Source organism: Botrytis fragariae (assembly GCF_013461495.1).
Source record: "Botrytis fragariae strain BVB16 chromosome Unknown tig00000223, whole genome shotgun sequence".
NCBI lineage: Eukaryota > Fungi > Ascomycota > Leotiomycetes > Helotiales > Sclerotiniaceae > Botrytis > Botrytis fragariae.
The window spans coordinates 224,766-239,701 of NW_023501001.1; the positions used below are offsets into that span (position 1 = coordinate 224,766).

General features: G+C 41.7%; 2 protein-coding genes across 2 annotated transcripts; one reads left to right on the forward strand and one right to left on the reverse strand.

Annotated features, from left to right (window-relative positions):
* Nucleotides 1-3,058: 3,058 nt before the first annotated feature.
* Bfra_010796 (uncharacterized protein) lies at nt 3,059-3,844 on the forward strand (the record flags this gene model as incomplete). Its single annotated transcript, XM_037341129.1, has 3 exons — nt 3,059-3,073; nt 3,177-3,476; nt 3,680-3,844. 3 exons carry the CDS (start codon nt 3,059-3,061, stop codon nt 3,842-3,844), a joined length of 480 nt encoding a protein of 159 aa, XP_037188548.1.
* A 7,962-nt stretch (nt 3,845-11,806) lies between these two features.
* Nucleotides 11,807-12,317, reverse strand: Bfra_010797 (uncharacterized protein; the record flags this gene model as incomplete). Its single annotated transcript, XM_037341130.1, has 3 exons — nt 11,807-11,927; nt 11,994-12,208; nt 12,267-12,317. The coding sequence occupies 3 exons, from the start codon at nt 12,315-12,317 to the stop codon at nt 11,807-11,809; spliced, it is 387 nt and encodes a 128-aa protein (XP_037188549.1).
* Between the last annotated feature and the right edge of the window lie 2,619 nt (nt 12,318-14,936).

A 14,936-nucleotide genomic window follows, 5' to 3' on the forward strand; every position in this document is an offset into this window, starting at 1 on the left:
CTCCCTCTCTCTCGGACATTCAGCAGCTAACCTCAATTGCATCCAGATGATCTAAAAGTACCTACCTAGTATAGTGATAATGGCAAGTACCTACATTTCAATACTTCTAATCAGTACCATCAGAAATCGATTGAAGAACATACATACATTGATTTTGTTTATAAATACTTTTCTCGACCCAAAAGATGACCCAAATTGAGGTATGATTGATAAGGATATGAATCTTGTGAATTCGAGCTTCATTCGCCGTCGTTGAACACCAAACAATCTCTTTGTTGTCATCAATTCCATTAGATTGTTACTGTTTGGGCGCCAGGACTTTTTATTTCATGCGGGTTGATTGTTTGTGTTTATCGATTTGAGATATCGTTTTTTCATACTTCTTACCCACACTATCATACACTTATATTAATCCTCCAGATTACGAATAGTATTACATTCAAACATCCTACACAACCGACCCAATCTACACCGTAAGTTTGGAAAAGTTGCTCGTTGTGACTTGGAAAGTTGTCAAAGAGGTAGGGAGGCAGTGCTATTATCAATAATATCCAATAATCACATTAAATGAATGAGAGATGTTTCCGAATCCACCGACTTGGAAATTTGGATGTATTTAGCCTTCTTAACAAAATGATCCAAGGACTACTTAATATCCGCTGGCACGTCGATGCATTGTTGGGGTGATTCGGAAAGATGGAAAGTTCTTCCCCCCTTCCCCCCCCCCTCCAATTGATCCAATGACGATGTCGGGTTACCTAGTCCTCTTGCCCAAGACCAGGACAAAATGCTCAATATTGGAGATGGTAAGGCTCAACAAGCTCAATGATTGATTGAAAGATTATAAACGAAGAAAATGATGATACAAGAACTAGGACCATTTTGGGCCATTTGCTTTGTATCGGAGTGAGCTGAGCGGCTGCTCGCTTTTGCGCGACGATAAAACCCCTGTGCTGTACTTCCCATTGGCTGCGTCTCAATCAACCTACTTCGGCGTCTATCTCGATTAGGCAAGGTTCTATTAATTTCGATGATGCACAAACCCAGTTTGGCAACTGTTTAATGATATTACACAATGAATACACTCACTAGGTAAACTTCTAACACATTTCCTAATAAAGTACAATCTCGTGCGTGCAGTGTAGCTAACAAGTACCTCCTACCTACCTAGGTATGATATCCAAAATATATCATGTCGAACCTTGGAAACAACGTTCAACCCCATCAAATTCGTTCATTAATGTATATTCATCCAAGAACCCCCCAAGACTCAAAGAGCCCCAAGAGGAACAAATCATCGAGGCTGTGTCATGATACATTCGCGTCACGTTGCGTTTTCATCTGTAACGCAACGACGCAATATTTTTTTCTCTTTTTCATTGGCAATTCCGCTTCATCTGCTTCATCTGCTTCATATCCAAGTAATCTTTTAGCGCGTTCGCCAACATGAGACTTTCTCAAGCCTTAATCGTCGGCCGGCCAAAAAATCAGCCTGACAGGACTCACGGTACTCAATGATAGGATTTTACATTGACCCCCAAGAGAGACCCAAGGAAAACCAAAAGGACTCAAATCACATTTTCTTTCTCGACTTGCTTAGCTTGAATCATTCTGCCGCATCGTTCAAACCTTGTCACCAAAGTCACTAGAAATGACATTCATTCACCCAAGCCGGGAACGCGCATAAATCATCTTTTGGCGCACAGCACAATATAGACAAACGGGGGTGAGATGATCCGGATGGATTACACGAAAGAGACTAGACTAATATGTAGGTATGTGCCAATTCGTCGGCACGATTTGATGACTTGCTGACTTTCCCACTCTTACAAGATTATCGGGGCATATTTTCCCCTCTTTCCCCCCTGAACTTTGTCGCCCGTACATAGTCCCCAGTCCATCCGTCGACTGCGTCTGTATGAAACAAAGGTCCGAAGGGATCATTAACAAGGATGATCGTACAGGAATAAATTGTCAGGATCATCAAGGTCCGTCCGGCGTACCAGGATTAATTGAACTCGACTCTTTCTTCACACCTGCTAGTGAAAATTGTAGCCTTAAACCATTCGATAGAGGTCGACCCAAAGTGGGAATGTTCAGGAAAAGATACAACATGCGAAGGAATATAGATAGCTTCCAGGAATATCACGTTCCTTAGAATGTCACAACAATTTGGTAATTCTTCGGTGGCACAAGAGGCACAGAACTTTAAAAAGAGTCTGGAATCTACAATGAGATTGGGCCAAGTTCAAAACCAATTGAGTTGGTCAGGCAGAGTTGACCCGCTTGAAGCGTTAACATGGACATCATTTTAGGTTACGTTGCCGAGCGTGCGTCTATACGAAGTAACTTTCATTTGCTTGAAGCGCTGATTAGATCCTGGGTAAGAAGGTCTCAGAAACGGCCACACTAAAGTCGATCACAGATAGCGTGCATCAATATCATGTCGTACCTTGTTCCATGGCTTGATTTCTTCAACAAGAAGGTCGAGAAAGGTGGTCGCGGCAACTAAAATATACTTTTCAATGTCAGGTGTTCGACAAAAAGAATCTTAAGGTTACCTCTACTTCTGATTAAATGCTGGATCCATGGTTTTGTTTCCGACTCTGATCATGAATCAAGAAGAAATCACGGCTCGTACCAAGGAAATCAAGGAAAGCCTTATCACTGCCGGTAGATACCGGTCACATACTACTGTAACCTCTTCATTATTGCCTTTCCAACGTTGCTCGCTCAATCCGGAGTAAAATTTCGCCAAATTGAGAAAGGACACATCATTGTCAAATTATTGCTTCGTATTGACTAACGAATATTTACTTTCGCCCGCATGATTCCGGATATCACTATACACCAAACACAATCAAAAGAGTATTAGACGCGAACTCGACGAGATTATCAATTTGTGCGCCTTTCGATTTTGATGATACCCGATCGTAAAGTACATCAACTGGGGTTCACCGCTGTTATCCACCCGCGCGAAATTGAGCTGTTACATCAATTTGTGCCGCAGCAATAGCCAGCAGCAATCATCTCGCCGATCCGACCAGGTGCAAGCAAGATGTGGCGAGACAAGGTAAATAATCACACATTCGATCGTTACTCATCTGTTGATCGCTTCTATAATATCGGTGTATGATTAATTGTTGTCCGATGATATACGAAGGAGTGATTTCAAGGCGGCCAACGACGACGTGGCGGGGTTTGTACCTTCTACAAAATCCTTTTGCATATTTTGGTCCACATCTTACATCTTACTCTGTATAGAGCTAGGATGGCTGAAAGTTCTTAATCTTGGGAGGGCGTGTCCTCGTGATTCACCTAAATGCGCTTCCCCGGTTGCTGCAGGTGCATACATCCAAGGCTTCAAGCGACCGGTGCCGCATTGTTTTGTTGCAACCGGACGCACGTTACAATCCTTTAGCCGCCAAGGATGGATAGGAGATTTTATAATCGTACTACTAGACCAAATCGATTGCGTAAGCACCCTTATTTAAATCAGTACTAATATCTATTATACCTCCATGCATTCCAAACTTGATTATCATCTTTCATCCTTTGAATGGCCTCTATAGGCCGGCAATGAAGTTGGAAACAGGAAAGAGAAATGCCAGACATTGAATTCGAAAGTATCATTGGATACTCAGACCACATCTAGTAACATCAGAAAGCTGTGTCACAGGAGCACTTGGATGAGATGATCCACTTGCGTCTGCTAGACGGTGCTTGCCACTCTCTTTTGCCGTCCAGCGTATGTTTCATCGCTGTGAACAGTGGAGTCCTGAACCGAGGTAGTACCAACTCGATGTGGAAACACTCTTCCTATTGGACAAAGTTAGACGAATAAGATCATCCGCTTGGGGGGTTAATTGAGCCGACGGTGTGCAGTGTATCATTTGGCGCGGAGAATGCGTATCCTACTGAATAAGAGCCTGGATCCTTGGCTATACGACTTTCATTTTATCACAACGCATTCTTCTCGTCTCCTTTCTATCCGTCTGACCTGCCATTGATACATGTCCCATCATCCATGAATTGAAATACCAATTAATTGTATTTTATGGCCTTCAACTTTATTCGGTTGCCTAAATGCGCAAGATGGACGCGATGCGGGCGTTGTAGGCTTTTGCAAGCAAGCTGCAACAGGCCTGCATGTAAGAAATTAGTGTCCTGAAAACGACGGAACTTGCGAAGGCGCAAGGGCAGATGGGACAGGATAACAATATCAAAGCACGGGCGTCGAGGCAAGAATTATCACTTGATGGACTAATAAGCCTCATGATTCATGGTGCTGTGAAAATGTGAAAGTATACTCGAGTAAGCAAGCAAGCAAGCGTCCCGACCGCGGGATCCGGGATAATCTTCGTGATGAGATATTGGGAATGGGTTGGAAAGGGTACCTAGGTAGGTGTAGTACATGCGATGTGACTTTAAAGTTTACATTTTTAATTTGTTGTTAGAAAAGTATCATTTATTCAATCACCATTCAATCCATCATCATTCATCGAAAATCAAGCTTTTAAGAGGTTTCAAGTGAAATACTAGAAAAGTTTCTCTACGAATGATTTCATAAGTCAAAAATCAAATTATGTGTAATTTTAAGATTAGCGCTGAAAGGCCTGTCTAAGCGCCCATTTTTTCTTGTTCATGTTTTAGGAATGACTTCTAAGCGCTGGGGACATTTTATTATTTACTCTCAGCATATTGTTCGATTTGTATTGCACACGTTTGATACTTGCTGCAATAATTGCATTATTATATTTATGGCGCTGACTATGCTGATGAAAGAAAGATAAGGCTGTTGCATAGTTTGTACATCGGACTTCTTACCTTGTCGTCCAATCCTTCTTGTCACACATTTGCGTCCTTTCCCCTCGTTCCTTCGTTCCTTCCGGGGGAAAACATTTGGCCATCCTACTAATAAACATAATTTGGAGTTTGGGGTTGAGGGGTAGAGTGTGGAGGTATTGTGTATCGGTAGTGAAAGATGGCAGGTACTCTTTAAAACGAGCGTACTAAAATAGATACACAGGCACATACGCATATATATCTGTATACACATATATTCATGAAAATCTGCCAGGCCAGCGTCTCAGCATCTACACCATACCTTCTTGATGTTTAATTCTCCAATCATTCGTTCATGAATTTCATCACCGCCTTTCAAGTTCACGTATTCAATCATCCTCTCTTTACCTTTCCCCAGGTATTTACATTTACCTATTTGCCGCAATTATAAATAATATCATTGCATGAAGTTCACCGTATGAAGTATCTGAACCAGTTTTTCCGCCCTAAGCACTGAAAACAGTGGACCATCTATTTCTCACGTTTCTGCCGAGTATTTTTGGAAAGGGCTGGATCGTTCTACTTGCTCATTGCTTTTTTGGAAGTTTTGATATTTTCCAGATGCATGAGTCGAACGAGAGATTTAATTGGTTAGCGCTTCTTCTTTCTTTCAATAGACTTATCAGTTTAAGATATGCAAGCGTCTATTTCATGGTCATTCCACATGTCTTCCGCATTTTAGCTTCGTCTTCCATCACAAACCCTCAATAGATCTCTCGGAGATTAAGATTGAGAATTGGGATTAAACTTATCCTTACCCATGATGCATTGAGGATTATTGAAATTATTATATGCAACCGTCCCAAAGGACGAGATGGATCCTTCTCCATCCAAAAATAATCCATGTACATTCCAGGCCGAACACTGAAAAGGTCGAAAAAGGAAACGTACGGCGGTAGACCCATACCTCGTAGATCATCATAAACGAGAATGGGAATGCAACATCAGAATTAGCATTAAGGATTACGATCCTAGTTGGGCAAGTAGATATAAGTGCCGAGATCTGAGGTGTTATTTGCGGGCGCGAGTAGACAGGGGAGAGAGGGAAGGAGATTTTATGCAGGTGTGTGGTGTGGCTTCTATGTATTGACATTTGCATATATTGGATCTTCGCGTACGAAGTATTTATAAATACATGGGTGGTGATACATCTTATGCTAGCAATATATCTATGTCATATTTGCAGCACGCACACGCAAGTTACGAATCACAAACGCAAAGACCAAGATATCACATACTTTCTTCATGAGCTTCTAACCAACCTTGATTTACTCTATTCACTCCCATGGCCATTTACTCCGTATAGTCCGCGGAATAGAATGTCATTGAGCGGACAGTACGAGAAATGTACAATTGGGGCACTGGCTCAGGGATCACGGTGGAGTCAAGTGACGTGACAGGTGATGTTATGCAGGGATGGGAGAAAGATATAGAGAGAGTATATGTGGATGAGAGGCACAGTAGATGAGGCACAGTAGATGCCAAGTGCGAAGGTCGCGTGGATAAGAATAAGAATGAGGATAAGATGCGAGAGTGTGGCACAGGAGGGGTGGGAAATTGTGTTCTCGGGTACTTCGGTGGGTATACTTGGATGGGTAATGGGTAGATCATAACAGATTCGATCTCATTTCTATACTATTGAGAGACAAAGGTGTTATACGGTCTTGGTTGGATATCTACTAATTGCATGGAATGACGAGATGCTTGGATGACTGCGATACCGAGACGCTAAGAAGCAGACCATTACATGACATCCAGACGCGCATGGTATATCCTAAGTCCGAAACAAAATTCCGAGGCCAGGGCATTGGGAATAAGAAACGGAAATGGACCGCCCTTTTATCGCGGTGATGATGTATGGATACGACAGCAATGACAAAGGGCATAGGAAGTCTCAGATGGTAGATAAAAGTACACAAGTGTGCCGGTCCCAATGGGGAAAGACTTCATAATGAACAATTCCAGATGAGATAGTATGGTAAGTACTAAGCACTCTACCCATTCGATAACATTTCATGTTCCCTATCTATCAGTGTCTCGATGAGTCAGAATTCAGAGTTTCATCGACTTCCACTGCACCTTCCAAATTCCAAATTCCAACAAAATATCAAACAACCCACAAGTCATCTCAATCCGATCCCTAAAATCCAAACCCTCTCCCGACAGACCCGTTACTGACCCCTCGCACGTTCTCGGAACCGCCGATACCATCCATACCCTCGGAACAATATCAGCGTCAAGCAGACACAACGTGCGATATCCATTGACTGCATACGGGTGCCTTGCACCAACGCACCAGCGCGCCGGCCAGAAAACGTGGCAAATAGGGTAAGGAGCGTGTTGGTAATCGCCGTCTAAGTGTTGGTAATTTCTGATTCTTCCTATATCCAGTGTGCTTGCTTATGTATGACTTATTACTTACTGTACCCGTATATCCGAGAATGATTTGAGGAGAGGAGGTGGGAGAGCGAGATGTGCATATGCAGTAAATTTGTGTTTGGACGCCGTTATGTTATTGCGGGTTCTCACCGTTGTCGAATGAAGTGTCATATACATACTCTACTCCGTACATCCCTACCCCGCGCCAAGTTCTTCCGCAAGCGGCAGAGCCATAGTAACGGTACCGCAGCTTCGCAAGAGTTTCTCTCTTGGTTGTGTGTACGTTTGGAATCTGGATTGGGATTACTAATAAGCCAACTAACGTAACTGTTGATATATTAATAACATGCACATGCAAAAACCCGGTAAACTAAACGTTCTCAGTGTAGGGAATAATAAATTGCAAGGTTCTAATGGAATGCTGTATACGAGTCGGAGGGCGCTATCGAGATACCTCGGTAGCCTGTCATGTTTATAATTTAAATGAAAGGTATAAGATGTTAGATTGATTGATCGATCGACGAATCAAGGGTGAGGAACCGAGTTCTCGGGTCCCAACTGTTGGATATGGGAACATGGATGAGTCATGACGCAGCGTAGTTCGGTGAGCGCGAGGGGTATAGTCTCCGGGGTGAAACGTGGAGAGGGGAGATTTTGGTTTCGTTTTGCGCGGATATGTCGGGGAGGGGGGATTTGATGGGCGACTGAGAGTGGTTGCGTATGTATGTATGTATCGGCGGTTCCGAGTGAGAGATTGTTAATGTGAGGATGGATGGTGGTGGGAGGCTTAGCTTCTGGGTTGAGGCTTTCGTATGTTTTGTTTTAGAGGGTGGTTTGTTTGATGGTTGGAGTTGTGTTAGACTGTAGACTTGGGATCTTTGATTTCAAGGGACTCGGAGTTTGTCATTTTATTAGCTGGAATTTGGGCGGTTCGTTTTCAACAGGTGTAGCGCTTTCGAGAGGCGGAATGATATTTGCCTGGCCCATGTTGGGTTTCTCTTTATGTCCATAAGCTGATGGCTCTGTGTTGATATTCATTTACTTGAAAGAGATAGACTACTTTGATTATGACCGCGCGACAGTTATTTCGGGTATCTAGTCGTATTCACCATCTACACCATAGCTTTGAAACATGGGTACTATTGCTATTCTTTATGAACAAATGCATCTAACCTACGGACGATATTTCCATACTGAAACACACAGAAACTTACCAAATCGTAGATCTCTTCTGCCTTCTCGTCTACCCAATACATTCCTACTAAGATGCAATGCAATACCCAACACCCCAAGTTCGCAAGCTTTCCCTCTCTTTCTTTCATCCACCATTCCATCAAAATCAACGCTCTTGGCACATCTCTACTACATAACCCCTCATTCCAGCTCTCCGGCTCTGGATTTCTATTCTTCAATACTCATTACATTTCATCTGCACCCCCTTCAGAAATATTAGACGAGATATTCATGTCTAATGTCATTATGAGTACGAAATCAATAGAGATGTTCTAGAGCATAACTCGTAATCGTTGCCTAAAAATTCATATTGAAGCTTGGCAGCGCGTAGCAAAGTTTACATTGAACTTGGAAGGGTGATATCATGGTGGTGGGATTGGAATCTATTTCGGGAATTCAGGGGGGACCTTTTGGGTGAAATGGTAAAGATATCAGTTGATCAGGAGAGGAGAGTCTCGGTAGTTAGTTTCCCTCCTTTTGAGTTGTTTTCGTTTCGAGAACGCGGAATTATATCTAAGTTTGGCTCCTTGGAGATTCAAGGGATAGATACCGTTATATTGTTATAATTCTATTGTGATGCGATTTCTTTGATTGAAGCCAGTCTTTGCTGTCGTTTCCTATAATTCTATTATGATGTGATTTTCTTTGACTGATGTCAATTATCGCTGTCATTTTCGATATGAGTCTATGCTATCCTTAGCTTTGCATTATCATTGAGAAGATTTCCACATATTCCCTTTGTTTATCCCATTCCCCCAATATGCTAGGCATTTTTCGTTCTGAAGATAGACTAGCACCTTTTATTGTAGTTTGGACATTGTTCTCTCTAGCTTTGTCTGTTTGCATTACTTTATGCTTAGAGTATAAACTATAGCTTCAGGGGGGCCTTTATATGCTTGGAGCGAGAAATCTTACATTAAGAAGCTGACGAGAGTTTCATTCTTTTGTCAATGACTCACTGGCTCTTTCGTGTGCTTGGTATTGATGCATACTTAAATTCTCGAGATTCACCTCTAAGTAGCGAATCAGTATTTAGGTATGGGCATGAAAATTAGCGGTCAGACACTTATAGATATGTGATTAAAGTTAATAAGTAGATGAAAGGAAATCTTAAAAGGGCCACGAATCGGTGCTCCTTGAAAATATCAAGATTATTGGATCGTTGGATTGGTGTCTATCAGCTTTCAATGGCTATGTCATGTCAAGCCAATATCTCATCAATTTTGCAGGATATCATATCTTGTCCACTAATTGACTATTTTATCATCCGAATCATACTTTCCATCCGGTCCTGTCTCCCGAACAGTCAGCTTCACAATTTAGTCTACTCTTGTCATTCATTGCGGATTCATTTCATCCTCTCTTTTCATCTCTGACAATGTAGCTTCATAAATAGTGATATTCTATCTTCTCTGATCAACCATGTAATCGTATAGATACTTTAATCCTTTACCAGAACCAATTCCTCTTACTCCCGAATGTTTTTTCTCCAAAAAGAGGAAAAATTCAAATTGAAGGCTACTTAGCTCATAAATCCATTACCATTTGTATATTCAGACTTTACGGCCACTCTCCTCTGGAGATATAGGCTTGAATTACTTGAAAATAGACTAACTATTTGACCAGTCAAGCGGGGGCGATGATGGTAGGTGCGAGGTCATGAACAAGCGAGGCTTTTTACAGCCTGTACGGAAATGGCACAAGAGAATAGATCTATAAACATGATCCCTATATAAAGTATTGGAAAGAGATGCTCTACTTCAGGCCTTCAACACACACAAGTCCAAGAAACTGCATTTCACATAGCCTTCAATGCATCTGGATCTGAGCAGTTTTCTTTCACCTTGCATTGAATACCTCTGTCAACACAATAAGTGCGTACTATGACACTCCTAATCTTTTACATGCTAATAAATTTGTTTTGACAGTACAGTATACTGTCGTCTGATAGTACTCGTTTTCATGTAAGCCTTTCTTTTTGATTCATGTTGCTGTGATTTTTCACTCGTCTGATCTTCCATCACTATTATCACCCAATATTATTGATCTGAAATATCACCAAGTGCTACCATAGATTTATCTCATTGAGCACTGCTATAATACAATTCTTCTCCCTTTTCTTTTCCTTTGCTTCAGATGTAGGGAATCCAGCTCATAGCCTGTCAGTATAAATGTATCTAGCCGAAGGAAGCATTCCTTAAACTTTTGTGAGTAAATATAACTGTTCGGCGTTGGGTGATAAAGACGCCGAATCAAATGTTTGCAATCGCGCTCTCGAAATAGAAAGCGAGGTAAGAGAGGCGATCAATGGAGAGTCTGATGAGTGAATTTGGTATACTGGCTCGGTATATGATACGAATGCTGAGGTTTGATGTACTTGCCCCTCCAGGCCGTTAGAGCCGGAAAGTATAGAAACAGATCATTTAATTGATTGCGACTTATCAATCGTGCTCAGTTTTGCTTCCAGGAGTGGCCATCATCATTAGAAGTCGAAGTTCTGACATAAATAAGTCATTCCGGAAACTTGATGTGCCGCTTCCTAGAGTCGGAGAGAAGATGGAAAGATAATAACGTCGAACAGCCTTCAAAGGCTTGAAGTATATACTGCCTTTCCCTTGCTCTCTTATTGCCCGTTGAGACGACTGGTTTCGCCAATCTATCACCGAACTTCTGTCCAGACCGGAGAGTACTGGCAATAAGAATCTACCGTGAGCTCTTTATTCGATATTGTTAGAACCTTCAGAATTGTCTTCAACTTGTGTGAAACAAGGATGGGAAAAAGGACACCGGAACATAAAAAACTACGTGATGAAGCTCCCAACGCTGTTGCCGTACTAGCTATGGACGTGGATGAGAATTCATTTGCATAAACGAAGATTTTCAGTATTGTAAAATTACAGTGACCGAGCCAAGGCTTCTCGTATGGTTGTATAATGTTGTCATTATTATTAGTATGACAATTGGCAATGTTTCGTGACGTGTCAGTCCACTGGTCTTCATAATTGAAGAATTTATGTGCTCTCGGTGAAACTTAGAAGCTCGTCATATGCGCCCTGGAAAATGTTTTCTAATCAACAGGATGATGGTTCAAGTCAGTGCCGAGATAACCACCTATGTTATTGATCATTGGAGGATGTGTGCCATAATTTAAGCAGTATTAGGACGCGCCACCTTAATTTAAAGATAAACTGTAAAGACCCTCTCCTCGGTTTGTCGGATTCATTTGACAGCCCACTTGTCTCCGAAGGAGGCAGGACTAGAATGAAACTCGAGATTCGTCGTCGATGCAAGTACTGAACTCAGTTCCAGGCCCGGATGTGTTAGTCCATCACTTTCTGAATGTATGCATTTAAGATCCCGTGGGTGCAGTAACGAGTATCTCCGAGTCCGTCGCCGATTGAATAATAGCGGTCTCTGAGGGTGGGATCGTAGACTTAATGGTAGTCGTGTTCGAATTGGCTGCGACTTCACTGATTATATGTGAGCAATAGCCTCGACATTGTGGGATCTTCTAGAACAGAGATGTAGCTAGCTACCTTTGATTTTTGTGGTTTCCTTTTGATGCACTAACTCCGACTCCAATTCCAACGACCACGCACACTACCATGAGGAAAACGCTAACAACCATTACCACTGTCTTTCTAAGAACTCCAAAGATCCTTTTGCCTTCGATTTGAATAGGTCTAGATTTGTCGTAAACTTCTAGCCCTGCTCCATTATATGGGGCTTGGTTTCTAGTTGAATATGCCACCTTTTCACGCACGACTGATTAGTATTCAGTTCTTCAAACTCAAATCTTAACTACTCACTGCAGTAAATTGCGCTTCATCGGCTTCTAATGTTGTCCATGGTTGCGTCATTCTGAACGATCCTGTTACCCCGCAATGTTGAAGTTTGGAGCCGGAAAGTACTCAATCCTTGATGTCAAAAATCATATAATATAAATCAAGATACTATTGATCTAGGAACCATCGTGACGCGGATGAAGAACAACAAGCTGATTACATCTTAAAGATTGTGATAAGACAACTTTATGTGCCGCAGCCCCAAAATGCCAAGTCTCTTCTGGGGTAGTACTAAAGGATCTGATGCGTCTCGGCTAATTATCTGATTGGTGAAAACTGTGATATAATCTCTTAGGCGACCAATGAGGACAATTCCTTGGAGTAATGTAAGCCAAGATCCAAACATCCTTTTTTTGATGGAGACCCAATTGTATTTTCCAATCATCGATCTTCAACAGAAGGATTATGTGGTAAAAAGCAATACCAAGAAAAGAAACAAGACTTAGGATTGAACAATTATTGCCTGCCTGGTTCTGTCAGTCTACAAGTTAGCAATTAATCTTATCTTGTATTTGATCTAGATACCACGAAAGTTTCCCATGATATGTCGGATGATGTCTATAAGTAAAGTCGATGTCGCACGAGGTATCAACACCCCCTGTCAAAACTCACCAGGATTTCAAACTACAGGATTGTCTAATTTACCCCAGATTTAGGCTCGCTTTTCATCCCGCTCTCAATTTCAGCAATTCTTCCTTGCAATATTTCCAAAGCATTTCCTGACAACTTTGGGAGAAAAGTCCAATTGGTCGGCTTTGGTGTCGCCTTAGTCGTGTCTTGTTCACCTGTTGATTAAATAATCTATTGTGCCCTGAAGGAATATCGCACAGAAATCGAAAGTGTATGTACAATGAAACGGTGAAAATTCAATGATATATAAGATGAAATAGATTAGACCTAGGATATTATAGGATGAAAAGGAATGAAAAGTGCCACTTTCGGTTTATTCCAAAACAACCGATCCCAACGATATTCGTCATGCACTCATACCTCAGATTTTCATCTGATATTGATATGGAAGAAGTTTCTACGAGGAACCTTAGTCATAGTTGGAGGAGGAATTAACGATTTCTCTTCCGTGGGAGCACCGAAGCCAACGTCAAACGCTTTTATAAACAGGCCAAGAGGATTACCTGCTGATCTCGAGGAAAGACCAGATCGGCGACGCCTTTTGGTGAAGTTATCACTACTCAGTGATATGAATCTTTCTATTCACTTCTTGAAATCTTATTTTAGGCCAAGACTGCGCTTATTTGCCCCATAATCCACACGAAGATATTCGTCCAATTCACAGACCCCATGGATCTCTGCTTCTAGCTACTCTACTCAAGACATCCCTTACATATTCTAAGTTCTATATCCTATGAACAATTCTTGCAGAGAGGAGAGCAGTAGAGTGTCTAAGAGTTACAATAAGAAGGTTGGAGAAAAAAGAAGGATGGTACAGTACACAACAGTAGAGTATATCAAAGCAAAATTGGGCTCCGATGGGGATTATCAGATCAAAGCAATATTCCGCACCTTACCTCCCATTTCTGCGCGACTCCCATAGCAAATTGAGCATTGAAGCCGTGAGAACATAAATAATCGATTCATTCAAGTCTCAAGAGATGTCCACTACTTTCTGCTCCATATTGATCAACAAAGCAATACTTCAAAGCAAACGATATAACAACCAGGTTGAAGACAACGGCTGGAAAACTCGACAGCGAACAGAGAGCAACAAGATACTTGAGTTTGTAAATGAATATTTCATTTCAGTATCAAGCTTGCTTTAAACGCAATCGAATCATACCCTGCCAAAGCCAGATATCTTACAATAGATGGATAGAGGTGTCCATTTGATTAGAAAGAATATGTAGAAAAGCAGGCTTGAGTATTGATGTCAAGATATGTCACATTATATCATCTCAAATATAAGTTGCGGCGAGATAGGAGACGAGAGTTTGAAATAAGACAAGAGGTGGAACGAGAGATGGAACGAGAAATAGGAAATTTTGCGATTGAAGATGTCAGAAGATTTGAAAATAAAACTATATTCCCATGAGCGAATGACTCGTGAACGTCACCTAAAGCCACCTCACAGTCTTCCATTCCATGCCTATGTGATACACAGTGTACCAAGAATGCTCACAACTTGCTTCCTACAAAGATTGTCGGAATCACAGCATTTATAAGCCAAGATTCTGTATGCTAGGACATGACACGAGCCCAACCGAGGTTCGCGTTATCTTGAAAAGTTTGAGTATTCACTTGCAGGAGTGCTTGTTAATTCAATGGCTTGCTTTCTCTTGACTTCAGTGGGGATGATAGAGAGGAGAAGATGGGAAGCGTGAACAGCCTGATACTACCGCAGCCTCTGTATTCACAAGTTAGTCTTACTCCTTTATCATGTCCCTCTCCTCTCTTCCCACTATATCAAGTCCTAACATCATTCCCCTCACTTGGAGAGGCAGAGTTAGACGTACACTCACGTTTTGATGAATGTTCAAGGTCCCAATATGATGGTTTCCGCAAAATGGAGTGTCCTAGGTCAGTTCAATCGTCAATCTCTTAAATTAAATATGCTTTGGGATGTATGATACACTCGCCATCTCTTAAACCAGAGAACACCAAAATGTACCTCCGATGGAT